A 26,096-nucleotide genomic window follows, 5' to 3' on the forward strand; every position below is an offset into this window, starting at 1 on the left:
TTGAAAATGAAAAAAACAAAAAAAAAACCTAAATTAACTATTGCCATAATCTCAAAAAAGCTATTACCGTAGTGAGCGTTGCATAACTCCAGGCGTAATATCCTTTCTAACTCATTCTTGTGCGGCTGACCTACCTTTTTTTAACGCTGTACAGCACTGTCTAACCTTCCATTAAGCTTTGCACACCTGCCCAAAACTGGATAGACCAATCCCACAGGTAGACAGCAAAAGAAACCAATCCGGATAACGATCTAAAACGCTACCGGACTCGCCGGCTCCTCGAAGGTTCATTCAACTCCCCTACCCCAACACGCACAAAACCTCACGGTCATCGCACAAAGCCCCGACCAAGAGCTTTTGGCCTTTTTCTTAGTCTGGTTCGAAATTCGCAACAGCAGCCCGAGTACATGATGGTGGACGAATAGACAAGAGCGAAGATCCAAAAAATGGGTCCCATAGACGGAGTACGAATGGCCTCCAATTAGCACAGAATCGACCACCGCAAGGTGATTAAACTGTTGATCACTTCCGCGCGCGAGGACAGACGACCATCCCATCCCGGTCCGAATACAAATGAAGTCATTTTTTATCCATTTGGGACGATTTGTGGATCGTTGGAGGATGTTTTGGAAGGTCGTTAGGATTTCCTGGAAGTCCAAAAGTGTGCATGCGTATTTAGAATTTGAATGCTTTGGAATTCATTGGTTCGTTTTAATTTTAGCGCAATATTTTGGTGTGCTGTTTTCTCCATCACGACTTCCAAGTTCACTTTCCATGAAAAAAGGCTTCACTTTCAGCTTTATTTTCCCAACCGTGACATTTTCTGGGGAAGGTTTCGTTTCGCTCGATTCCATAAATTCATGCCAAAAAAAAAAGCGTTCGAAAAATAGATACTTGCACTTTTATGAGCCGTCTTCTCTCCAGACACGTGGGGGACACAAATAAATAAAATAAAAAAAAGTCCCCCCCCAACCTCCCCCCACCCCCGAAAAAAAAAACAAGAAACAAGGGTAAAGATCGTGCCAACCATTATGCGCCCGGTTCGTCTCCTTCGCTCGCTCCGCCGGCCACATCTCAGCCACATTCTCTCCACAACGCGCGGCTCAAAGCGGCGAACCTTCACTTTCAACGAGCGAAAGTGTTACCTTTCTTCGGCCGTCCGCTTTTGCACTTTCTTCGTCCACTTTCTTCGCGGAGCTTGCTTGAGAAGGAAGGCTCTCCAGTCGCTGTTTCTTTCGCGCACACTTTCTTTGGGGCGCTGGAGCGCCTGTGGATGGATCAGCTCTCGTCAGTTTCACCTTTCCTCGCAATGATCGTACATCTCTGCGCCTCGTCGTGCGAAAGGTGCACGACCCACGATCGCATTTTATTTTTCGCCGTGTCTTTCGCTCTCCGTGAAGAAGGGTGATGAACCCGCCTGCATGTGGGGTAAAAAATCAGGCTTTTAAAGTGTGTTTTTTTTTGTGTGTGGTGCTACTGGAAGAAATTTTTGGAGGCATATATTATTGTTACATTGTTGTTTCACTTGGTCAGTGGATTTGTATCGCTTTTTTGTGTCAGTTTTCGCTTTTTTGTACGGGCTCGGTTGCAATGCACTGGAGCGATGTGTTTAATAATTTCTTTTATTTCTCTCTTGAACCTTGCGCTCAGATGGGCTTTTTTTGGAGCCTAGACATTCCAGGTCCGCTCTGCTGTTGTTGAAAGTGTAAATTTCGCTTTCATTTTGTGGCTTTAATTTTGTACGATTTAGTACGATCGTAGCGTAAAACTCTTTCCCACAACGTCGTCAAAGTTTCGACGTCGAGTTCAAACATTTTTGTATTGTAAGCTCGTAAATTGGAGCTCGTTGTCTCACCCAAAATCGAACCGAAATCAGTCAAAATTGTAGTTCAAATCCGTTTATTTATTTGGAAGTCGCTTTATCAAGGATTTTTCATCGGCATAAAAAGCAAAAAAGATAATCAAAGGGCACAATGCAAGCACAACCAATAAAAGGGATAGAAAGAATGCATCTCGAATGCACCGCAGCGTGGTCTTCTCTTATCTAGCCGCACTCGCGATGATGGTTGCTGACGTTCGTTGGCCGCGATACTGCAACGCAATGCCTTCGATGTGGAGGCGGGGTGGCATTAGACTCGGCTGCAGCCGAGCTGTGTACCTCCTCCTCCTCTGTGTGTGTTTGTGGCATTGTGCTGGACCATTGACTGGAAGCAACACAGGGAGGAAGCAGCAGGCGAGCAGGCGAACAAGCAACACGAGGGCGCGGGGATGTATCCTTGAGAAAGTTCAGCACTTTATCTCGGTCGTTGACATCCACCTTATCCCACCCGTTGTCCACCAACAGCAACTCCGACCGTCTCTGTCCTAGTGGAAATGTGAACGATGACGTGAAGAAGAAGAAAAAAAACACACTCTCACACACACTCAATCGTACCTTCGATAACGGCCACCAAGGGCACCAAGAGGGGGTAAGATGAAGAGGGGAAGAATGGACATTATCGTTATCGGAGTAGGAGGCCTCCTCATGATTTTGATGCTTGCTTCCGTCTCTCCGCGTGCTTGTCTGCCCTGCCCCTTTTGGGAATTGGAAGGAACCTAATTCTTGGTGCTCTGTAGACAGGGCAGTAGGTTGACGAGATAAGTCTAGGTTTGCTCTACCGGTTGACCCAACACAGTGAGAGTTCTGTGTTGTTTGTTGCTCCAATTACCACATTACATCAGACGAGATGTACACGTGTTGTTGGTTTTGCTTGTTGTAAGAGTGAGTTCACTTTTCACTTAGCAGCAACCAACTTTTGTGTCAACCCAATGCTGCGCAACTAATTAAACACTGTGTCCTCCGCACAACAAACATATTCGACTGTGTGTGCACATGTATGTATCGCACCCCAAGCGGTTGACGCGATAACGGTTACACACACCGGGACGACGACAGGGGCCGGCAAGGCCGTTTGTATTATATTTTATTATTTGCTTCCCATATCGCACACACACACACAGGGGGGGGAGATATGCGTGTCATGTGTTTGCCCTTGAAATGAGGGAGCTCATATCATGCATTGCCCCCACTTGGTTTCGTGTTGTGGGTGGTGATGGGAATGATGATAAACATTAGCCCATTTTGGGACCTGGTATAGAGGGGAGGGTGGGGGGTTTGAAAGACATTAGCGACCATTGCTGATAGCATGTGAGCATCAACACACACTCGTACATGCGATCGATTGAGGCGTAAATCTGTTTATATTTTATTCTCTTTTTTTATTCGCATTGTGTAATTCGGTAAAGCAGTCGTGACATTTCAGGTATTATTTCTCCCCCTCCCCCACACATGCCACCGCACCGATCGCACGAACACGTAACGCGCTTGTCCTTGGTGACAAGGGGTGCAAAAATCCCGCTTCTCCCGTTCTCGTTACGCCGCCTTTTCTAATGCTTTTGTCCCGCTCTTTTTAGTCTCTTGGGTCACAAAATCCACCCCATCATCGTCCCCCTTTTTTGTGGGGGGAGGAGATTGGGAAGCATGAACGAGACACCAAGCGAACGGGCCCAAAATTGCGCACACACACACACACAGTCTCCTCTCCCCTACTCGGTCCCGGAGATACAACACTCGGGCCGGTATTCTAAATTTAATTTTGAAATACCTTTTTTGCGTCGCATTTCAAGGTCAGCAAGCTCCTCTCTCCCACCTTCCCTCCCTATATCTCTCTCTGTTAGCTCTTAATTTTTAAATGGCAAACGTTCGAAAAAACTCACCCCAATTGCCTGCCCCCTCCCTTCCCGCAATGTCTGTTAAGTGTCTCTGTCTGTCAGTGCATGTGTGTGTGTGTGTGTAGGTAATGGGGGAACAAATGGTTTATTTTTTTCATTTGCACAGCTTATTTACTTAGCATCCAAAAATGTGTGGCACTGGAGCACCACGCACGCTGGTCACTCGCGCGTAGTGTGCGGCCCCAGCGAGCACCACTCAGTCATAGGTGATAGTGGTGGTGGTGATGGTGGTGCTCTCTGGCGGGAATCTACCCTTCGTACTACCACTACTGCTGCTGCTGCTGGTCCACCATACTTGCACACAGTGTAGTGCGGCTTAACGGCTGTTCGCAAGCGCGCGCGCTCTCGTCAAGCTTCCGGGCTCTCACTCTGTGGCGTCCGAACAAAGGCCCCACTAATCGCGCCCACCCAGCCATTCAAGGACATTCTCGGCAACTAATGGCGGGGAGTACGAAAAACTAATAAAACACCCCTCCAAGTCCGGGTGACATCAGGAAGCGGGAGGAGACATCGGCTAACAAAATTCGCGTCCGACGGCGCAGTTTTTTTGGTCGCTGAACGGCCGATTATGTTTTTTTATTATTATTTTCAATGCCACAACCCGCCTGTTGTCGGTCATCGACTACTGTGGCGGCTGAGGCGAAGGTGAAGGCGGCTATGATAAGATAAGCGCACTTTTGGGCTGGTACGAGGCGCTGTGTGTTTGAGGTTTGAGGAGATGGTGACGGGCGTGTGGATGTGAGCAAACAACAGTACAATCGATTGAATAATAATCAACCTTTTGGTGGTTGTGGGGCGGCGAGCTGCCAAACTTCTTCCCCCTGTAACTTCACAGACAACGAAACCCCCCTCGTTAGCTTGCCATCTTGCTCTGGCAAACCCACCAATTCGCCGTTCCGAAAGCGAGCAAAGAAGTCCAGCGCGACAGAACCGCTGCGTGTGCTCACATTTCCAACACGAGCTAGTAGGTCTAGCGAGGGAAGCTACTCGAACGCGGACATACCACTCTGCCACTGTATGAGACAGAGAGGGTCAGACAGAGAGAGAGAGAGAGATAGAGAGAGCTCGGATCCTTTGATACAGAGGATCAATAAACGCGCGGAAGGTCAAACGCGCCGGGTGCCTAGCACACACAAACGGAATATCTCGGGACTTTTCTGCAGAGTGACGCAGAGCAGGCCGCGAGAAGATTCATCAACAGAGTGCGTAGACATTCAAGACACGCGGACAGCGTGGGTTGAGACGAACGTGTAGCAATGTAGAATCTGCATGAGTAGTGTGCTGCTACTCTCTGTCTCTTTGTACGAGCTTGTCGCTCAGTTCGTCTCTTGTGAGGCGTCAATCACAGGATAATCTTTTACTGTGTTTGAATTATGAAATCAATGTGTTTAACTTAATTACCGGCTATTGAATTCAAACAACGGGAATTTATAATTGAAACTCCAAGCAAACTGTTATTTAAAAAAAGCCTGACATTCTTGCTCCATTCTTTTTATTCCTGGCAACTGTCAACGGGACCAGGCTGCGGGTGCCAAATGATTGGTCAGCCCGATAAATATTGCTTGCTCAACGATTACTTCCTTCCAGCGGATGGCCTTTTTTTTGTTTTGGTATTTAACACACTGACACACAGGTTTTTTGGTGTTTCATTTTTGCCCGGTTCTTGAGTGCTGCTGCTCGTTGGGTGCTCCGAACAGTCGAATTCTTAGTTTTTTGAGTCTCAACGCTCGAAGGCTCGTTACATTGTAGTTTATCATTATGGCGAGACGCATTTGTGTGGTTTCTTCTTTCTGCGTCCTGACGTCACGAGAGGAAGGTGTGCTGGAAAGACGTAATTGAGGGAAGTAATTGTTAAGCATTGCTACCTCGTGTGTATGCTTTATAAAATTTGAAACTGTATTATTATTGCAGTTTCTTTAGAGCGCGATGTTTTTCTTGCAAAACGTTCACTTCTGTTCAGCGATTTTTTCATAAAAGAAGAAAATCAAACTAAGAAAACGTGAAAGTAATTCAGCACATATAAGTAAGAGCATTTAGAGCGGAAAAGGAAAATTAATGACGAAGAAACAGAAAAGAAAACGAACAACTCAAAGGAGACATAACTACGTAATGACATAAGCAAAGAGAAACACAAACACAGTAGAATGTGAAAGAATGTGTACCCAAAGAATGCCTTCTCTTTGGTGTTTTGCTCTTGCTCGTGCAGAATATTCTCTTCACTTTTTTCACTCGGTACTTTCTTTCGGTGCTGCCCCAAAACCGGGGTAATTATTTCGTCCCAGTAATTACCCGCACCTTGAAACCCCAAAATCAACATTTACCTTCAGCTGCGAAAAAACCGGAAAAACGGCTCGGGGGTAGAACCTGTGCCAAAATATGCACAACCCCCTCTGTCAAACTCAAACGGTGCTAGTGTATCACGAGGTGAACCGAGAGGATGGGGAAGACGTTAATGTACTTCATGCCAACGTCATCGTCCTCCTCCTCCTCTTCCTCCTCCTCCTCCTGCTGTATGAGAATTGGCGACCGCATTGTGAGTGGGCAAGGTAAAACTGCCTCTGAACTGGGGAAGCTTCGCACGTTCTCGTCTCGTTCACGTTCACGTTCATGGCCGTTCAAAAGTTCGAAAAGTGGCCGTGGGAGGAGAAGGAGATGTTTAGCGTGGTGTGGAGTGTAACGAACTACTTCCCAGGTGACGCGATTTCAGCGAGCAGCAGCAAACACACTAACACGCGCAAAAGGCCTTGCTACTAGCGACCTCTTGTGTGCGCGGTTTTTTATTGTTGTTGACGCGTCCGATTAGCAGGCCATCGTCTAAATGTCATTTCGTGTAGTGCTCGGTCGACTACTACTGCTCCCTACCACCGTGCGTGTGTCTCTCAAGCACACCTGTGTGTGTGTGTCTCTCGCAGTCAAGAAGTGTCATTGTCATTGCCATTTAGGTTTGCTCGAACGAAGCAGCAGGGAGAGGGTGGTTTGAGTTCGAACGCGCACAAGACAGCGAACCCCACGGGTCGTTGGAGAACCGTGGTTGGAAGTGTGCTGCGCGTGTGCTTGTCGATGCCCAGCGTCGTCTGTCTGGGAATCGATGAAACCGGTTCCGGAAATGGAATAGAAGGAGGGATGTCGAATGCCCGACATGAGCGTGGCGTGAGCGCAATATCAATGCCGCACCGTTCTGTCGCTACGAAAAATTGCCACCAGAGGGCAGAGTCTTCGGCGAAGGATTCCAGGGGAGCTCGACGGGACCAGAAGCGTAGGATAAGAACCGTTCTCAAGGTGTCGGTGGAGGGCAACCAACTTGCGGGCAATAAATCGTGAACCGCTTCATGGAACCGTCCGATAATAAGGTAGGAGCAGTGTGTTGATGACCTACGCTGGCTGTATCCGTAGGCTTTGCTCTCGGTGCAGGAATTCTAAGGTTGGCAAGGAAAATCGATCGCCAGCCGAGAGCTAAGATACACCCCACGTAATCATAATGACAGCAGACCAAAAAGACCACAAGCACTGTATGTTGCCTACACCTTCATTACGTGTTTTTTTTACTGAGCACCATCGTCAGCAACCAGCACAGAACGCTACGTGGGGCCACTGCTGCTGCCGGTGCTGTTTTGGTATAAATTTAGAAATGATATTTGAAGCGCCTGCTATCTCTCTCACTCCGGCACGCTCTCGCTCTCTCTCCGTTGCACTCACATACGGTTCCGAATTTGTGCAATCAATGTGGCCGAATGATGAAATAATAAGAACAGCAGCAAATTTGCTCCTGTGACCTATTTCGCCCCGATGCCAGAACACTGAATTTTTTTCGTGCTGTGCAATCCGTTTGGCAGCGCAAACCCGCTGAGCCCCGAGGAAAAAAGATGCACAGGGTGTGATATTGGATACCCCACCCCACCTTCCCTTTCGTATTATGATGTCCGTCTTTTTTTTATTCTAATGTTGTTTGCACCTTTTTAATTCCGAAACATGGGGGCGTGACGTAATGATGGGATCGATTTTTCGTTGCCTGTTCCTCAAAATTGAATGATTATGAGGTATTAACACTTTGAAGGTCGTGTAGGTTAGATAATTTAGATGGTTTTGTCATGCCATTGCTCTATTGCAATATTTCTTTTCCATTAATTGATTCATATTTGTTAATTTCTTGATTTATTTTGTTTTTTATTTGTTTTCTGTTCATCTTTCATGTTTTTAAGAGAATTTATTTACATTATGTTTCATCTTGTGCATTTACTTTGTTCAGTTTTACATGTTGTTTATTTGTTTTCTGTTCCTATACATTTTACATGTTTTGTTTTATGTTGTTTTATATGTTTCTATTTATTTAAAAGCTTCTTAATTGTATTTTTTTATATATTTTCTTTCTTTCCCTTTTCTGTACTTCTTTCGTGATATTCATTTTGCACCTTCTCTTAGTTCATTTGCTCACTCTCGGTGAATAGTTACGTAAACTTACCGCTTATCGATTTCTTTTCCCCGCTTCGCATGCGTTGTTTGCGGCCTCGGGCGGTGGCTCATTACAACTGCGAAGTATTCTCGTTCCTTTGTGCCCTCTATTTTGTGTAAAAAGAAAGTAAGCAAACGCCTGAAATCAACGCAAACAGAACAGCACCGTCTGTGGAGTGTGGTGGCAACCATCAAACGAATTTTCGGCATCGTGTGGCTGTGTGTGCGTATGTGTGGTGCGATTGTTATTTGCAAAAGCTGGGACCAATATATAAATTTCGCTTCATTTTTTCTTTTGTTGCGAGAAAAGATGCAGCAAGAAGAACACCCACAAAACGTGCGTGTATCATCATCTCTCGATCGTTCTATCTCGCCTGGGCGTTCGCATGCTTGCTCGGTGCGAAAAAGCGGGATGGAAAAAAGTGAGCAAAATACGCAACTACGCCAGAGCAAAAGCAGGCAGGCAGCAGGCAGCGACTTCGGTCGTCGAGTGCGCGCCCGTTGATATGAATTCAAGGTTAGTCGGTCATTGACTTCCCCTCTCTCCCGTCAACCCCCCCCCACCACCACTACCGATACACTGCCGGCCATGCGCACACACTCGCTGCCTGTTGTGTACGCGCGCGATTCGAGTTTGCCTTCCCTCTGCCGAGTTTTTTTCGCACTTGGAGCACTGTTAAGGGTTGTTAGGGTGGATGAAGGGAGGGGTGAGTTGTTGGAAGAGAGTGCAACACGGGAGTACGTGAGCGAGGGGTTGGTTTGAGTTACGCTCCGATGGGGTTGGGGCAGATGGAGACGCACGCAAACTGCTAGTGAGTGACGCTCACTAAGCCGCTGAGAGCCTACGGTGCTGCTCCCCATTTGCTCGCTGCTGTCACTCACGCGCGCGTGCTCTTGCTCTCTCTCTATCACTCGCTCTCGCTCCCTCACTCATGTCGGTATCTCGCGTTTTTGCTCCACTTCTTCACGTGGGGCCAGCAGGAGCGCGCACGAGATGGAAGTCGATCGCCGGGTAAACTGGTAACCCACATCGGGCCACACCGGGCCAAACTCAAACAACCAAGAATGCGCCCGTTCCCGGCGGTGATGATCATGTTCTCTCGCTGGCGCTTAACACCGGCTGTGACGATATGCGTGTCTGCGTGTGTGCATGTGTGTGTGTTCTGGTTTGTTGTGCTTTTTTCCCCTGCGTTATTCTTTCGTCGGGTAATTTATTTTGCTTCTGCTGATTAATGCTTTGTTCGATTTTCCGCTCGCCAGGAAAAGGCTGATGATGGTCGTTCTGAATGTACGCTCTCTTTCTCTCTGACGCTCCGAACGAGGCGAAAGAAAAGTAGATTTATTTTGAAACAATTTTGTATTGTTTGCTTTTTCTTCGTTGACTTGCTTTTGAGCCGAGAAACTGGGAAATGGTTTCAAGGAAATTTCAATGAAGGGCAGGGTGTTCCACATTCACATCGTGCAATGTTGTGAGTGAGTGAGAATATTTCATTTTCATTTTAATTATTATAAACGTTTTCTTTACTAAATTAAATAAATAATAATAAATAAGTGGAAGAGAATAAAACTGGTAAAAGCACCAGAGAGTTCAGAGATGGTTTTACTCCACGCATCGTCCGTTGCTCGGTCGATGAGTTGGAGCCGAACTTTTCTTCAACCCCGTTACTACTGCATAACAATCACCGGGTTGGGTGCGCGCTGCAAAGGAAACCAAGGTCATAGCCCCCAAGTCGGCCATCGTGGCAGCCGGCCGCCTCCCCGACCGTGCACGGCAGCGAGAAAGAGTGAAAGCAAGTAAGCAAATTAGAGAGCCTTTCTTTTCTTGCTCCCTTCGCTAGCGGCTCTCAAAGCGGCAAAGATTGTCAATCGCCGGGAACGAGAGCGAGAGCGATTGCATTCTTCTCTCTTTCACACCCATCGCGATGGTACGGCGGGACTCCGCTGCACTGGAAATAGGCTGGAGTGGATATATCTGTTGGATATTTTCTGTTTTGTTGTTAAGGCCGGGCTACATTGATCGTACTCGCTAGTGTAATTTCGATTTTCACTAGCGCATCTGGCGGCGGCTGACCGAAACATTTTGCCAAACAATTTGGAGCCGCTTCAGAAAATACGTTATTTTTCCATGTTTTTAACTTTAACCGAACTGGAAAAGCTTTGTAATTGATAGATAAGTATGTTGTGCAAGTATTTCAGCAGTTTTCGCATCAAAAACGGTGAAAAAACTAATTAATTTTGAGATCCAACACGACCATTCCCCCGACGACCAAAAAAAGCTTCCACCACCCACCGCCAGATGCGCTAGTGAAAATCAAAATTACACTTGCGAGTACGATCAATGTAGCCCGGCCTTTACATTTTCGTTTTCCATTGCCCCGTTTGCGCTCTGCTGCCTTTGGAGCACTCCGACGGCCACTCACTAGGAGGTGCACTCACCATGCCCGCTCCGTAATGGGGAGCTGCTGACCCCATGAAGAGTGGATGAGTGTCTTGTTGCCTTCCACCGCCTCAGTACGAGCGTTTAATGCGGTTTCCATGGTAATCGGGGCTCGTTTATGCTCAGCGTGTGTCCGCTCGAGTGTGAAGTTTTAGTGTGTGTGTGTTTTTTCTTCTTTCTTCATTACTTTCATTGCCTTTGCTCTGCTCTGCGTTCACACATTTTCCCTTCGAGCAGGCGGCGAGCGATCGAGCGCAGAGAGATAAGGTTCACTGGCACAGCGAGTGAAAAGGTGCTGTGAGGGGGGATGAGGGAAATGTGGAGAAGATGGAGGAGGGGTTTAGAGAGCCTATGATCTTCTCGGGGCGAGCACCACTCGATTGCGGGTTAATGTACCACAGTTTATTTACTTTTACAATTTCCTTTCCATAGTTTTGCCTCCCTTCGTCTCTCTCTCTCTTTTCTCTTGGTCGCTCCATCAATTGACCATTCGACTGTTGATCTTAGGATGCTTTCTTCGCACCTACTTGCTGCTGTTGTAAGTAGTCGAATCATAGATCCGTCCAATGTCTATTTAATATGCTAAGGCTAATGTTTTTGTAGCATTAATTCGGTACATTCAGTGTTTTCAGGTTTGTTTTCATTTCTTCCTTAGCTGCATTTTACGCAGTTTTTATAGCTAAAATATTCAACAACAAAAAATGCATCAAAATAAAAACAAAAACACATATCAACACATGAAAAGAGCATAAATATGCTTCTTCTGCCACCTTACTTTGGGGGCTTTTCTATTACCGTCAACACCGTCAAAAACTTTCGGAATCTGGCCGCATGCCATTGACCTCTGCTCACTTCGCAAAGCCGGCCGATCCGGACGAAGTCATTGGCCCTTGCACACACGAAGCCAATAGCAGAAGCGGATGAAACGGATGCGAAGAAGAAGGGGTGGGTCACTATCCCAAGACCTCTGGTGGGGTCCGGTCAGCCCGGATGATGTTTTCCACCGGTCACATTTGGAGGTGTTGTGCGCCTCCCGGCGCGGGGAGGTTGCAGTCAGCAGGCAGGTCGGCGCCATTGCACTCCCCGAAACGAATCAAACCTCGCTAAGCAGCCATCACTAGCAAAAGTGAAACGTCAACCGGGGGGGGGGGGGAGGTTGTTTGGGGGAATTTTATGGGATGCTTTGACGCATTTTGTGTGGCCCCGGATCAGGCTGGTTTGAAACAAGCCCGGGAACCGTTTCCATTTGGGACCGTTCAATTAAAACAGTTCATGCTGCATGGTGGAGTACTTTCACTATACTGCCCGATGTGTGTGTTGTGCCCAGCTAACAACAGTCTCCTTTAAGGAGAAGATGAGATTTTGTTCGTGTTTGGCTCATGCCTCTTGCGGTAGCAATTATTTGAAGATCGTTTGTTCGTGATCCGTACCACCCCTTCGCCCCAAAATCATCTGCTTAACTAACAATTCACAGTCTCATTTGTCACGGATTTTACCCTCCAGCTCACGGCTGATCGCTCTCACTCCCTCTCACTCAATTGCCATTTTCAATTTTGCTATTAAATTATACGTTTATCGTTAAGCTCATTATTCGTCAAACAATTGTCTTCGGCGCATGCTCCCGTCCAAACAGGCCACAGTTTTCCCTTTTATCTACCCACACACACACTCACCGGTCGCTTTCAAATTGCCTCAAATTGATTGCACATTTTCACAGCCAATGAAAATGCGGTAGCAGTCCCCCACTGCTGATCGGACGATCATCGAGCGCGAGAGAAGTTCATTGATTGTTTTGCTGTAGAGCTGAAAGTAAATTAATGGTTTAGTCTGCAAATCGGTTAGCCATATCATAATCGTAACAGTTTACGGCGGCAGCAGAGTGATCCAAAACTTTCCTAGCGCTAAAAAACAAAAAAAATGCGCAAGACAAAACAAACACTGGTAAGGGGCGGTAATGAAGGTAACAGTTTTCTGGGTGCCGTTTTCGCTTTTTTTTCAAAGTTTTTCCACTCAGTTGTGGCCCGTCGGTTTGATTGCATTTTCCTTTTTATTTCCCTTTTGTTTGGTTTGTTTGCTGCTCTCTGGCCGCGGCTGTGTGTGTTTTATTGTTGCTTCTGCTGTTGTTTTGTCTACTTTCTTTACTTTCTTCTTAGCCGTCGCTGCTGCTTCATGTGTGTTTTTGTGTGTTTTCTTCTGATCATATTTATTTACTGCACAGTTTTTACTCTCCAGCCCCCTCCGTGCATCTCTTTTAACGCATTTTTCCTTGCTTCATTTTTCGTTTTCCCTCATTTGTGTTTTCGCTCTCCCTCTTTCTCTCGCACACACACTTGAAGGAGGAAAATTTGTGCACCGTGGCGTGTCTTATGGGTCGTTGCACGGCTTAAATTAAACTCGCCAATCCTCGCCCTCGCTCCCCACAGTACCCCTGCACACGTCTCGGCGAAACGAATTTTCCTTTGACTCACTTTTGCCTCGGCGAAAGGGGAAACGTTGGCAGCAGAGGAAGCAAGATAAAAAAAAAACACAAAAAGCCGCAAAGCGAATGCGAAAATAGTGCGTTTTTGGTGCGTACGGCGTGACACACCCGGGGTGCGTACCCGGTGGGAAAATGGAAAGAAAAGCTGCACCACTTTTCATGCTGTTTTCACACCGATCAAATGAGCTTCTTTTGCTTCTTTTGGTGGTGTGGTGGCGCGTAGAGGTTAGTGAAACAACGGTTTGATGCGTTTTGTGGAGGGAGAGAAGAAAAAGTCGGTTAGTGAACTTTCGGTGCCAAGCAATGTATAATTAGAGTGCAATGGTGAGAAGGGCTTCAAAATATTCAAATGACTCACATTTTGATGCGTCCAATTCTCTCTCTTTATGTGCTTACTTTATTATAAACAAATACATGAAACATTTATTTACTTTTACTTTATTTAAAGAATCATTTTACAATCAAATTGATCTTTCCAACCTCTAAAACTAAAGTACAACAACAAATATACGCCCCAGTATATAATTTTATCGTTTCAAAATTTCTCCACCTCCCTACCCCCTTCCCCTCTCCTCCCCCCCCCCTTTATTCGCACCGGTGGGCAGAGGAAGGAAAAGCGAGAGTCAATGACTTAACCTTCACCGTCCAATTATCCGCGCCGGTTGAATGATTTTCCGATCGGTTTGCCCTCGTAGCGAAAGCGAAGCAAGTTGCGGTGGTGGGTCGGCAGAGGGAATGGAGGCAGAGTGTATTTCCTTTCTCCTGCCACTCGTTTGGAAAATACCGATCGCTCCCGTGGCAATATCCCCCAGTGTGGTCTACCGAAGCATTATCACTTTCCCATTGGAAAGATAAAGCGAGAGAGGGAGAGAGAGTGAGCGATAGTGCAGTTGGCCGCTTCCCTCTATAGCGCACTTTCTTCAGCTCCTCGTCCGCATTGCGATGGTTCGATCTTTCATTGGCGCTCTCGGTGAAAAGGGGGAGGAAAAAACAATTTTTACGTTCGTCGCTATCTGACGATCAACTCTACGCTGGATAAACAGCTCATCCAGCTGCTCATCCAGCCACTCACTCAGCCACTCACTCGGCCTGCTTGGGGAGCATACAGTGAGGAGCGCAGATGAGCATTCTCTTTCTCTCAGCGCTGGAAGATCTTCACCATGATCTTCGCCCCATCGCTCTCTCTCCCTATCTCTCTCTCTTTCTCTCGCTTTCCGTCTCACTCGTTCGCTAGCGAGAGAACCGGGCAAAACCGCAAAAGGCATTCGACCGCGCGGAAGGTGAAATAAAATCGTCGTCGTAGGTCAGTCACCCGACCGCGGGCCGTGTCCGTCCGTCAGTCAGTGCGAGGGAACGCGCGCCGCGTTCGGTAAAATCAACCGAGAATGAAGGGAAAACGCAAACCAAAAAGCCAGGGGCGAAAATAACAACTTGCCATGAAAACTGTGCTCAGAACGGGCGATAAAAGCAACGAAACGAAAGCAATAAGCAAGAACGAGAACTGGAAACAGCAAAACTCTAAACTGGAGCTCCTTAGTAAGAGGTGGGAAAATTGTGCCTTTTCCAGTGCGTTTTCTTTAGAATGACTTCTTTGCATCGTTCTCGATCTCCCTGCCTGCCTGCTTGCCCCCGGGGGCCATGAGGTGAATGCAAATATACATGAAATCTACAGAAGCGAAGTTGTTGTGCCACTCTGTGCTGCGTAGAGAGTTAGGGCGGAAAGGAAGGAAACGGACAGGGCCCCAGAACGAACCACATATTTCTGCTCCGTGCGTATGTGTGGCTGCGCTTGTGCGGCGACTGTTTCGGGAAACGAGAACGTGCGTTTTGGGGAGGAATTCTTCTTCCCGTTTTGGGCTCACAAACTGCTTGGGTTTTAGCAGCAATATAGCAGCAGCGGCAGCAGCAGTCGCTTGCCCATCGTGAGGTGTGTTGACCTCTTTGCATTCGTTTCGTTGAACTTGTTTTCCACTTCTTGCTGCTTCTTCTCTTGCTGCGGGGTGATATTTCTATTGGTCGTTTTCTTGTGCTGCTTTCAAGTTCTTGGTCCGTCTTTAGCAGCAGTGTGTGTGTGTGTTTTGTAATTGCGCGTTACTTTTATTCCTTACCGGGGTTGTTTACTCCAGGTTTTCTTCTTCGCTTGCTTCTACATGTTATTTTGTATGTTTTTGCGTCGAACTGAACTGTTTTATACATTTCTTTCTTGTATTTTGTTTTGTGTGCTTTATTTTACCGTTTTGCTAATATACCTTTCATTTTTATCGTTCTACTTATAAATAGTATTACATTTTTGTGTATTATTTACGATTGTTTTGTTTTACATTTTTTTTAGCTTTGTTTTGTTTATTGAAGATATTTTGGAAAACCGTATTTCTCTCTTAAACTAACTTATTCTATAATATCAGAACATGCTTTGTTCCAAAAAGCAAAATAAAATATGTGTAAAAGAAAGTAAACTTGTATAAAGTGAGAATTTACTCAGAATTGTTGCTCATGTATTTTCTAGAACAGCAAAGCGAAAGCAAAACAATAAAGTGTAACCGAAAACAACAGAAAAAAAAGAGATCAAAAAAGCAAACTTCTGCTGCTTGCTGTTGTGTTGTTGTGCTTTCCTTCGCCGCTCTCTTGATTGCGCTGTACGCTGCCTTTAAATTACGTCCCAACACGGTGCGATGATGGTCCACGTTCTTTCGGCTTCGATTGCGTAAAAGTGCCCAAAGTGCGCAAAAGGAACTTCACCCTCCTGACCCTCCTTCTCCTCCTTAACTAAAAGTAAAAAAGCACACACATACACACCTCAATTGGGAAGGAAAACAATTGAAAGCGGAGAAAACGTTCGAAAAAGCGAAACAGCAACCGAAAAAAACCCCTCCCGCGGCCAGGAGAGGAGGCCGTCCAGGGAGAATGTTTTTAAGTTCAAGGCAAAAACGGCGACGACGATGTGTGTGATGGTGCGAATCCATTTGAATATGATTTTGGGGAGGGCAGAATAATGGAAGAACAAGGAGGAAATAAAAATAGAAAACAAGAAACGCGTGTATTCTCACTCTCTCTCCCGCGATCGTGCGCGTATCGCTGCGATTGCGTACGCAAAAATGCGTAAGAGCGTTTCTTGGGAAAAAGAGGGAACATGAAACCACCACCACATCCCAAGTTCGGCAAGACAGGCTGTGCTAAGTCGACAATCGACACTGCTATTCGTCTATGGGGTTTCCGAGACAAATGGCGTGTCGGGTTTATTTATTTCGTGTGCGGAAAGGGTTCGGTTTGGTCGACCCGCCGCGCGAAGTCACCGACTGACCCTGACCTCTTTGGCCGGAGCGCCATTTGAAGCAGGAGTGTCCTTTGAAAGTTCCCAAAAATGTATTCCATTCCGCAGTGGGCCATTCAAACGAGCCACTGAAGAAATCGTCCGTAAAAGGGCGTTTGTAAATGTTGAAATGGAACTGGCACTAAATAGAAATGTTCAAAAAGCTTACAAGAAAGACTAGAGAAGCACAGAACTAACAAACCATTGCAATAGTTTGATAAAACTAAAAGCAAAAACATGAAACGTGCAAAGCACAGTTGATAACAGATGTAACAAATTCAATCAAAAAGTCACGGCACCGATGAACCGTTTCACATGCCATTTATGATCGCCAGTCCAATAAAGTAACAAATCTTTGACGAAGCTGTTCGCCGTTAATTAATTCTGAATTGGCCCTGTTGGTTTGCTGTTTTGGGGCGTCCAAGAAGCGCAGAGCCGTGCCGAAGAAGCGTGCAAAACCCCCCTTCCTTCTCCTTCCTTTCCTCCCCTCCTTTTGCTCCACTTACGCACAGAACTGGCCAACATTGCCGCGGCTGTTGTGTGTGTGTGCGTGTGTCTGTGCGCCGCTTTTTCGCTTGCGTCGCATGTTTGCCCTTGAACCTGAAATTCTCGGTTGTTTCTCTCTATCTATCTCTCTCTCTCTCTCTCTTGTTCTCTTGCTTTTTCGATGGCTGAAGTTGTGTGTGTGTTCCTCTTTTTTTTCGATGGTTCAAAATGAAAAAAAGGAAGCAACAACGAAAAAATGGCGACTTCCAATTTATGTGCGATTTTTTATACATTCTGCTTGTGTGCTGCTTCCTTTTAGTATTGGTGCTGTCTGTCTGATGATGATGATGATCATATGGAAGCCGTTACAACAAGTATGTGTGGACCATTTATTTTGACCAAAAATCATTCTCATCTGTGTATTCTCGCTCGGTCTCTCTCTCTCGCTCTCTCGCTCTTTCTATCTCTTTTGGGAAAATGTTGATCAATTTTGGGGTGGTTTGGCAGAGTTTGTTTGGGGGATGCTTGAGCGTTGTTTTGTATTTTTAAGCACATCTTCCCCTGCGCTTCATCTCCTTCCGCGTGGTACTTCACCCCGAAACGGTGGGTCGATTAACAGGCCACCTGGCTTCCTCGTTTGCTTCATCTCGTTTAATTCAAAGTTTGTTTTTTTATTGGGAGAATCGAAGGATGGATATTATTAGCAAACGGGAGGTGGTGGTGGTGAGGTGTAGTTCAAAATAAACATAGACTGGCCTTCAGAAAAGCTCAAGTGGCGTTTGTTTTGTAATACATTCTCGCTTGCCCCGTACAGGAAATTGAACCCTTTGGCGAACGCTGCTCTTCCACCCAAGTGTTCGATGTAACCGTTCCTGTTGACTTTCTTATATTATCTTTAGAACGTTCTTACCACAAAACCAATCAAAAGGCAAAATTACACCACTTGTCTGCGTGTGTGTGCGTGCTTAATTGGAGCACAAGTAGCGAGGTGGGGGTTTTTTTTTTGCAACGCCACGGCGCCTTCCTTTTTGCCCTTGAATTCTTTTCGGCCGACACCTTTTTTGGGGTCGGCCGTGCGCGACCCACCCCAGCGGCCCCTGCTCGTCATCTTTATTATGGCGGTGTGTGTGTGTGTTTGGCTGTCGCATTCACCTTCACCTTGTTCTTCGTACAGGAACCGACACCATTCGCGCTTGGGAAGGAAGTTCGCGAAACCGAAGAAACCGAAGAAGGTTTTGTGGTTTTGCGTTCTGTTTTTAGGGGAGAAGGGCGTAGAAGGGGGGAGGGCCTGTAGTCCACCAACAACCATCAATTAGAGGGGGTTGGAGGGGAGTAAGAGGAGCAGAAGAAGTTCTCAGTTTTCGGTGGTCGTTTCGTTTTAATATATGATCGCCTCCAATTGAGATACTTTTGAACGTTCTCGCTCTCTCTCTCTTACTCGCTCTTTTCTTGCTCTGTCGCGCGTGTGTGCTGTTTTTTTATGATGCGTTATTGTGTGGCGTTAGCCATGACCGAGCCCTTCACCGGTCGACTACCCCATATTCGCTCTTGCTCCATCGCAGCGCCGGCCTGACCTAAAGAGATGGCGGCGGCGGCGGCGGTCTCTGCACCATTATTCATCTTCAAAAGCGACGACCCTCTCTACTCGCGGTTCTTGTGTCGCGATGATCCAATAGGTGTGTGTGTGTTGTTGGGGTTTTGCACAGGTTTTTGTTGGCCGGTGAAGGCTAGCCGCAGCGCACTGTTGTGCCAAAAACGGATGACGGCGGATGATGTTTATAACGCAATTTTCGGGGGGGGTGGGAGAAGGTACGAACGATTTTTGGATGAAGGATTTTTCCGGTTCTCTACCCCTTGCGCGGGGTGAATGAAATGTACAAGGATGGGCTGGTTCATTGATTTGTTCGGAGTAGGTTTTTTGTTATGTTTTATGTACACTTGTCAAAACTCAATTCTCGATCAATGGTTAATGAAAAGTCTAACGGACAGTGAAGCTAAACTGAATTATTTTTAATATTCTGAAACAAGTAACGGTCAATTTATGGTTCGAATACGATAAAATGCAATATCGAGACAATCTTTTGAAACACAAAACCTGTTCTATAAACCCATTTTAAAGAAAAAGCATTTAAACTATCAGCAGGAAAAGTGACTGGCTTCCTTCGCCTGATCATGCCGCTTTTCCTTTGCTGCTCCCGTCGAAATCCCACCCCCTCACCCTCCACCTTTTCACTCCTCTTGCTATAGGAGAGCAAGGGAGAAGGAGGCCGGGGGTGGTGAGCAAACCGATCGCCTTCAAACACGGTCACTCACCGCAATCGCACCGCGCCGCACATTTCATAATACGCAAGCACGCGGCTCACAAGAACTCTCTCACTCTCGCTCTCACGCGGGCGCTCTCACGAGGTCTCCTTGCTCTCCCCCCCCACTCGCGCTCATGACCTTCAATTTTCGACGGCGGCCTGCTTCGACTCGGAACCGGAGCGAGTGAGTGACTTTTATTAACGATTTTCCTTTCATTGGCGTCGGTCGTGTTTTTCGAAGACGCGCGCGCGCTTGCTCTCGACCACCTCGGCCCACCGGGTGGTGTGTGTTGTGTGTTGTGTGTGTCTTCCCATAACGCCAAAAAACACCGCGTGTTGACGGCAACAATTTGGATAAAACGCTCAACATCAGTGCCTCCAGCAAAAGGTGTGAAAGTTTAAAGCAAAAGTGCAAACAAAAGTGCAAAAGTTAATCGAGACGAAGGGAGGGAGCATCGAAAACTGATCTGTGACAGGCCTGTGTTCCCTCTGTCTCTTGGCGTGTGTGTGTGTTAATTCTGTTGTTTTGAAAGGTGTAAAAGTGACGAAAACTCAACGGAAACTCGCTAAAGTTTTCCTCGTATCATTTTATTAGTTAAGTGCTTTGTGATTTGCTTGCGGCCCAGCGCCTGGCAGTGTTTTGAGCATTGGGTGTGTGTTTGTGCATTGCAAAAAGTGCCTCAGGATAACGAGTATTGTTACGCAGAAGGAATATAAGGAGCGAAAGAGTGCGGCGCCTTGGTGCATATTTTCCTACAATTGAATGAAGAAAGCGCCCAAAACTTGGTGCGTTGGCTTGTAGGAATATTGTGTCTGCGTGTGTGCGTGCTTAAGCTGTCTTGCCTTATCTCCCGTGTCCATGTGCGCGTTTGTGTGTGTGGGAGAGTGTAAGTGAAATGTTTTGAAAAAATAAAAACGGCAGAAAGCAAAATATTAATAAAAAAGAAATAGTGAAAACGTTCCAATCGTTGTTGCAAACCGGGGGCGCCGGAAGAAAGTGGATGGAGCAAAAGTGAAGCGCGCTCTCTCGGCCGTGTGAAGTGAAGCGACGTGGAGTTAAAGAAGGTTATATGGCAAAAATGTGTTTCGCCACACGCGCTGGCCGTCTACGGTTTAGTTCGGTTCGGTTCGGTTTGGTGAAAATTGAAAAGTGAAAAGCGCACGCCCTCTACCTTCTATCAGTATATCATTCGTCGTCGGGCCCAATCGTAGGCAAACAATAGCGGCAGCGTGCAAATAGGGTAGCCAGAGCCCCCGTCCTTCCCAGAGTGCATATCCGATTCAAGTGTGTCACGCCGTCGATACAAAGCATCCCAGTCCACATCATGCTGTCGGACGGGTATCATCATCATCCGGTGGCGCTGCACCACCAGCACCATCACTATCAGGTGCCAGCCACTCCGTCCGTGATAAAGGAGAACCATCTTGTGGCAGCCACCACGACAACAGCGACCAGTGCCGCTGCAACGAGCAGCGTGCCGGAGGGTTCGTCGTCTCCTTCCGCCGAGCGGCAGCTGCAGGTGCCGAAAGTGTCCGCCGGTCCGAATCCACCGACCTCACCGCCGGTCATCACGTATCACGCGGTGCACGGTGGCAGCTCCTCCTCCGTCTACACCAGCCACCCCAAGATTCTGCACTCGATGAAGAGCATCTCGGCGGACGTGGCGGCCAGCTCCAAGGCGGAGGATGCGCTCGGGCATTCGCACCATCATCCACATCATCTTCACCACCACCATCACCAGCTGTCGGTGTATGGTCGGGGTGGACCACCACATCAGCAGCTCCAGCACCATCAGCATTCGTCGAGCGTGGTGGTCGTCGTTCCCAAGCAGGAGTCGGCCTCCTCGACCACGGCCGGTGGCGGCGGCAGTCCACCAACGACACCGCCCGTCATTATGGATAACAGTGTGGCCAGCTCAAGCAGCAGCAATGGCAGTGTGGGCGGTGGCGTCAACAACACCTCCACCAGTGGCGGCAGTTCCAGCAGCTGTTCACCCGGCCCGAAAGGCGAGCCGGACTTGAACATAGGTAACCACGTCCAAGATGCGGTGGGGGAAATGTAGAAGGAAAAGAAGGCGCTCCCAAAATTGAAACTATCACAAGAAAATAAGCAATTGTAATGTGTTGCCTTAGCCCCCCGTAATTCGGATGCAAATCCCACGTGTTTGCCACCCCTTAGACTAGACTGTAGAGGGAAAGTAAAACTGCAGCTGTGTCGAAATGGTGTCAAGTTCAGTTACACTCCACAAGAGTGAAAGAGAGAGAGCGAGAGAGGGTAAAAGAGTGCTCTTTGAGTGATCTAGAGCATAAAACAGGAGCCAGGATATATGCTGAAAGATGACGTAGACACGTAGGGTGATAATTATGCGTGACGCGCATATTCACCTGACGTGGCTTTTCGGTGGCCCTCAATTCATAACTTTTAATTGACCTTCTTTTGGTTTTGGTGTGCAGTTGCAACCGAGCCGAGCCGTCTTTCCCCTATTAGCGAGCGTTTAACAAAAAAAAAGTCCCCCTTTAATAGGACGCATAACACGCTCTAGAACGCAGCGGGGAAGAACGGAAGCGGAGGCACCCCTATGTGTGCAACTGTACATCGCACATGTGTTGTTGACCTTTTTTTTGTGTCGCTGTACCCTTGGCTAGAAGCGAGCAGCATAAAAAAAATCGTGTCTAGAATGCGTTCCTGCATGATGGCGCTTGAGAGACAGAGGGAAAGCGAGCGAGCGAGAGAGAGAGCGAAATAGGGAAGCATACAAGTGGATGTGTGACTGTGTGTGGGTTTGGAAATAGGGGTGAAAAACCAGCACACGGTCAAAACAGTACATTGCCCTTCATGCTCTCACACGCTCTCCTCTCTCTCGCTCTCATCTCACTCACGGACGGTCACTCACCACTCGCAGCATGCCATCTCGCTCGGGTTTGCTCACTGCGAAAGTGCGTGTGCGGTGAGCTCCCTTCTCACTATGGAACTCGCGTGAGTGGCGGGAGAAGAAACCAAAAGGCTCCTTTGGTTCGCGTGCGATAGAAAGAGATATCCTACTCTCTTTCGCACTCGCAGCATGATTGAAGGAAGCATAAATTGTGAGTGCCCTATGGGGTGGTGCGCCTTTTTTTCTAATAGGAAACGCTATAATGCTCCTATGGAAGGTGGAGAGTGAAGAGCATGAAGAATTCCTCTTACCCTCACCCCCGTCCAGTCACAAACCGGAGCAGCTCACCACTGGGGCCGCTTTGCTCACTCGCACTCTGGGCCGCTTTGAAGCTGGTTCCGGGTGGCGGTGTGTGGCGCCGCTGGACCCGGATGGTGGCGCGCGGTGCGGTGTGGGCCTCACGCGCGCCATGTGCGCGCCTTTTTCATGCCAATGCCCTCGCTGCCGCAAGTCGTTGACCTTTTTTCCGTTTCACATCGCATTCTCGGTGCGATGCGGGGTCGTCGTCGGTTTAGTCGTCGTCGTCCGCCGTCGTACGGTTGGGTGCTGTTTGCTGGCTTTCAGTAATAGTAGGGAGTTTGTTGCAGTTTGGCAGCGTGCGTTTCATTTATTAACTTGTAAACTCTCTCTCCCTCTGTGTACAATCTGCATGTGATGGAAACGCTGGATGTGTGTTGCTTAATTGTGCACAATTAACTCCTACAACAGCAACACTGGTTCCACAACACAGCCCACCGAGGTCTCAAGTGCATCAGTTTTTAATTGGCTTTTGCTCACGTGTTTGCAACGATAACCCACAATTGCCTGCACCTGTTATCAATAAATGTAGCAATAAAACACGCTTTAATATAAATTTGCTAGCGGCTTGCAGCAAATGCTCAAACCTCTCACTCGCCGCCGACGCCGCCAGTAGTGAGAAACCTTGAAATCGCTCGCTTGAGCACGTGAGCGCGCAGTGAGTGGTTCGCAGTGAGCGGCACTTGCAGAAAATGCGCCTAAATGTCTGCAATCAGCGCAGCATGCGGCTAGATAGAGCCCCGAGTTTATGGAGGCAGGTGATGGATTTGTTGAAGGTTTTGGTTCGCACTTGAGATAAGGCCTGCATGGAAATATGTTACGCGTGTGTTGGTTGATTCGTTGCAATATGTTTTCTTTACTTTATTCGAAATCAGGAAGCATGTAAATTTGATTCGCTGTATTACAACGATTTTAAGACATTTAAAATATTTTTGACATACGCTTGCTGTTGTTTCAACGATTCCATCTCTGCAACCTTCTACAATTGCGGGTGTTAAAATTGAACAAAATCAACAAAAAGACGGAGAAAGTGGTGGCACCCTCGCTACTGCAAACAAAACACCATAAAAAAAAAACCCAAAACTGCTCCGAAAGAGGAGGCACACGGTGCATTAATTCGTCGACCTAAGATTTCGCTTTCGCCCGCGCGCAAGCGACGAAAAGAAATCCTCAAACAAAACACGCGAGGGTGACCTCTTCCCCGTTCACCCCCCGTTTCCGCGGGCGTTTCGTGGTGCTCGAGAAAGTAATGGAATGGGTAGAGTAGACTCGAAAAAACACGCGCACGAAAGACAAGATAGAGGGTGAACTAAAAGGGACCGATTCCGCCCGATCGGTGCCCTTTGTGCCCGCCGAGGGTGCGCTTTTACCTCATGACCTAGACAACGCTGGCTCACCATAGAAGCGCAGCCTAACGTTCCAAACGTCGCCCTCCTCATCGGCCCTTCTCGCTTGCACCTTCTGCCGAAAAAAAGGAAAAACAAGAAACAAACAAACCAACCCGGTGCAGCATAGTTCCGGCTCTGGGCGTGCGTGCGCCCGCTCACATCCAGAAAAGAAGGGAAGAAAAGGGTCCGTTGACCTCGAAGTCGCTCGAAAAAGGGCATGAAGAGGGGAAAGCGGGACGAACGCTTGTCTGTTTATTTTCGAGCAGAGCAGCAACGATAATGGAAGACGCGAAGAAGCTGTGCGCCATGCTTCTTCCCTATGCCCATCTCCCTCCTCGAGGATGTTATGTTTAGCGGGCTGGGTCAACGAACCTGTTTCCCTGTTTTCTTCTCCTCGGTCGTGTCAAATCGTTTCGAAATTTCGGAACCAAAGCAGCAGCAACAGCAAGAGCTGTGAAACTGAAAGTGAAAACGGTCCGGGCCGCGCCGGCTCCGGCGTGTGTACACACTTTCTTTCCATTCCATTTTCTCCCGGTACGATGAACCCCGGGGTTTTTGAAAGTGTGACTCTCACCCCCTTCGGCCCTCGTCTCGTGACGCCGAGTCACGTGAGGCTGTCGGGTCGTAGACGAAAGAGGCAGGGAAAGGAGCACGGAGTTGCACGATTTCTATGTTAGCAAGCGCGAAAAATCAATCCATGTCTTGGCACATATAAATTACCATACCCAGCGGAGAGGGCCTCAGATGTGTATGCTAACGAAGTAATCTGAGGATCTAAGTGCTGTTGGGAATCTTCATCATTCGAGATGATTTCGTAGTTCAAAGGGATTGAAGATCTTGAAGACGAAACGCTCTTTGTCGTCTGGCGTTAATGTTCAATTTCGGAATAACTTGAGAGGGACCATTACCCTCAATGTAATGTTGCTAATCAGAGATTCATTTCCATCCCGCTAACCCCTTGTTTTGCAGTCGATTAAGATGGGCACTAACATCCCATTGAGTGACATCGATCGGCACTGAAAAGCAACGAAAAGTCTTGCCAGAGAGGCAGCAGACGGTGGAGGGGTGGAAACTTTTACTTTTCACTTTCATCACGCAGCCCCGGCTGGTGGCCGTTGAACCTGTTTCTCTCGGCTGGATGACGACGGTGCTGGAGGTGATAGTTTCCAATTCCGTCTCCTTCTCGTATCGACTCGGCGTGATGTCGTCGTCGTCTGTGTCGTCTAGCCGGTATAAAATTAAGCATCCTCCAATTGGAGACTCTCGGTTGGGCAGAGGGCGGCTCTCCTGCACACCGGCCATCTTCCTCGTAGTGCCATCACACTTGCCGCAGTAGTTTGAGATTTGTCTTGCGAGTACGCTGTGTGTGTGTTTCCCTCGCTTGCTCTCTGTTCCTTGCTTCAATGCCTTCATCTCGGTAGAGTCGGGGTAAAGCATCGTTTTAAAGAGCTGACTGCTGTACGTCCGCGTACACCCCATCCCAAGTAATTTCGAAACATACGCATAACGACCTCAAGTCACCACTCGCCCAACTCACACAGCGCAAGCGAAGAAGGACGCAACAGCGGCGGGGTGGTTCGCCTTCGAGCGTTCGCATGCAGCCGCATAATTCGAGCACTGGGTTAACGAACTTCGTAGTAGGCTAGTTGGGGTTGGCAATGGTGATGGTGATGGTGGTGGTATGTTTCGTGCGTGTGTCTGTAGTAACATAGTCACCGTTCACCCACCACCAACCCGCGCGCTTCTCCCTCCACTCGAGGACATGATTTCGAATTTATCCGACGGGTCGGCAGGGTGTGCATAATGCTCTCGCGGCCCGCTTGCTTGCCCGCTCTCTGCCGCCAGTGTTGGCCTTTTGGGGGGCGAGTTCAACGAACTCCTCTCGCACCGCAATAATAAGCGGGGTTTGGGCGAGAAAGTCTCACACACATAGTGGCGATCGAGGGCGGAAAGTGAAACTTCAACACATCCTCCCAAGGCGCGCGCGGCGTTTGTGTGTGATTCGGGCGGGGCGTGCTCCGTCGTGCTCCGTGTCACGTGGTGTGTGCCATTTGAATGCAATTTTGGTGGGGTGGGGAAAGGGGGGGGATGTTTGATGGAGCATATTGCGCCTGTCTTTTCTCGCTCGGTTCGGTTCTCCAATGCTCTACTGCGCTGCTCTATGGTTTAATGACCTTTTTCTCATCACATTTTATGGAAATGTATGGAAATGGAAATCTTCGGAAGCATTCGATGCAGTTGTT

The 26,096-nt window shown here is 47.8% G+C and overlaps 1 protein-coding gene across 7 annotated transcripts in view; it reads left to right on the plus strand.

The window, feature by feature from the left end:
- Positions 1-26,096, plus strand: part of LOC120901806 (ecdysone-induced protein 75B, isoforms C/D) — a 110,062-nt gene that overhangs the window by 37,738 nt on the left and 46,228 nt on the right. Inside the window, exon 1 of one of the 7 annotated variants that reach the window (XM_040310081.1) lies at positions 19,450-21,263. The exons of the other annotated variants lie outside the window; for them this stretch is intronic. Within the exon in view, the coding sequence (XP_040166015.1) occupies positions 20,561-21,263 (703 nt within the window). The 5' untranslated portion in view covers positions 19,450-20,560. Of the gene's footprint in view, positions 1-19,449; positions 21,264-26,096 lie in introns of those variants that run through there. 7 annotated transcript variants of the gene reach the window in all.

Source organism: Anopheles arabiensis, chromosome 3 (assembly GCF_016920715.1).
Source record: "Anopheles arabiensis isolate DONGOLA chromosome 3, AaraD3, whole genome shotgun sequence".
Classification (NCBI taxonomy): Eukaryota; Metazoa; Arthropoda; class Insecta; order Diptera; family Culicidae; genus Anopheles; species Anopheles arabiensis.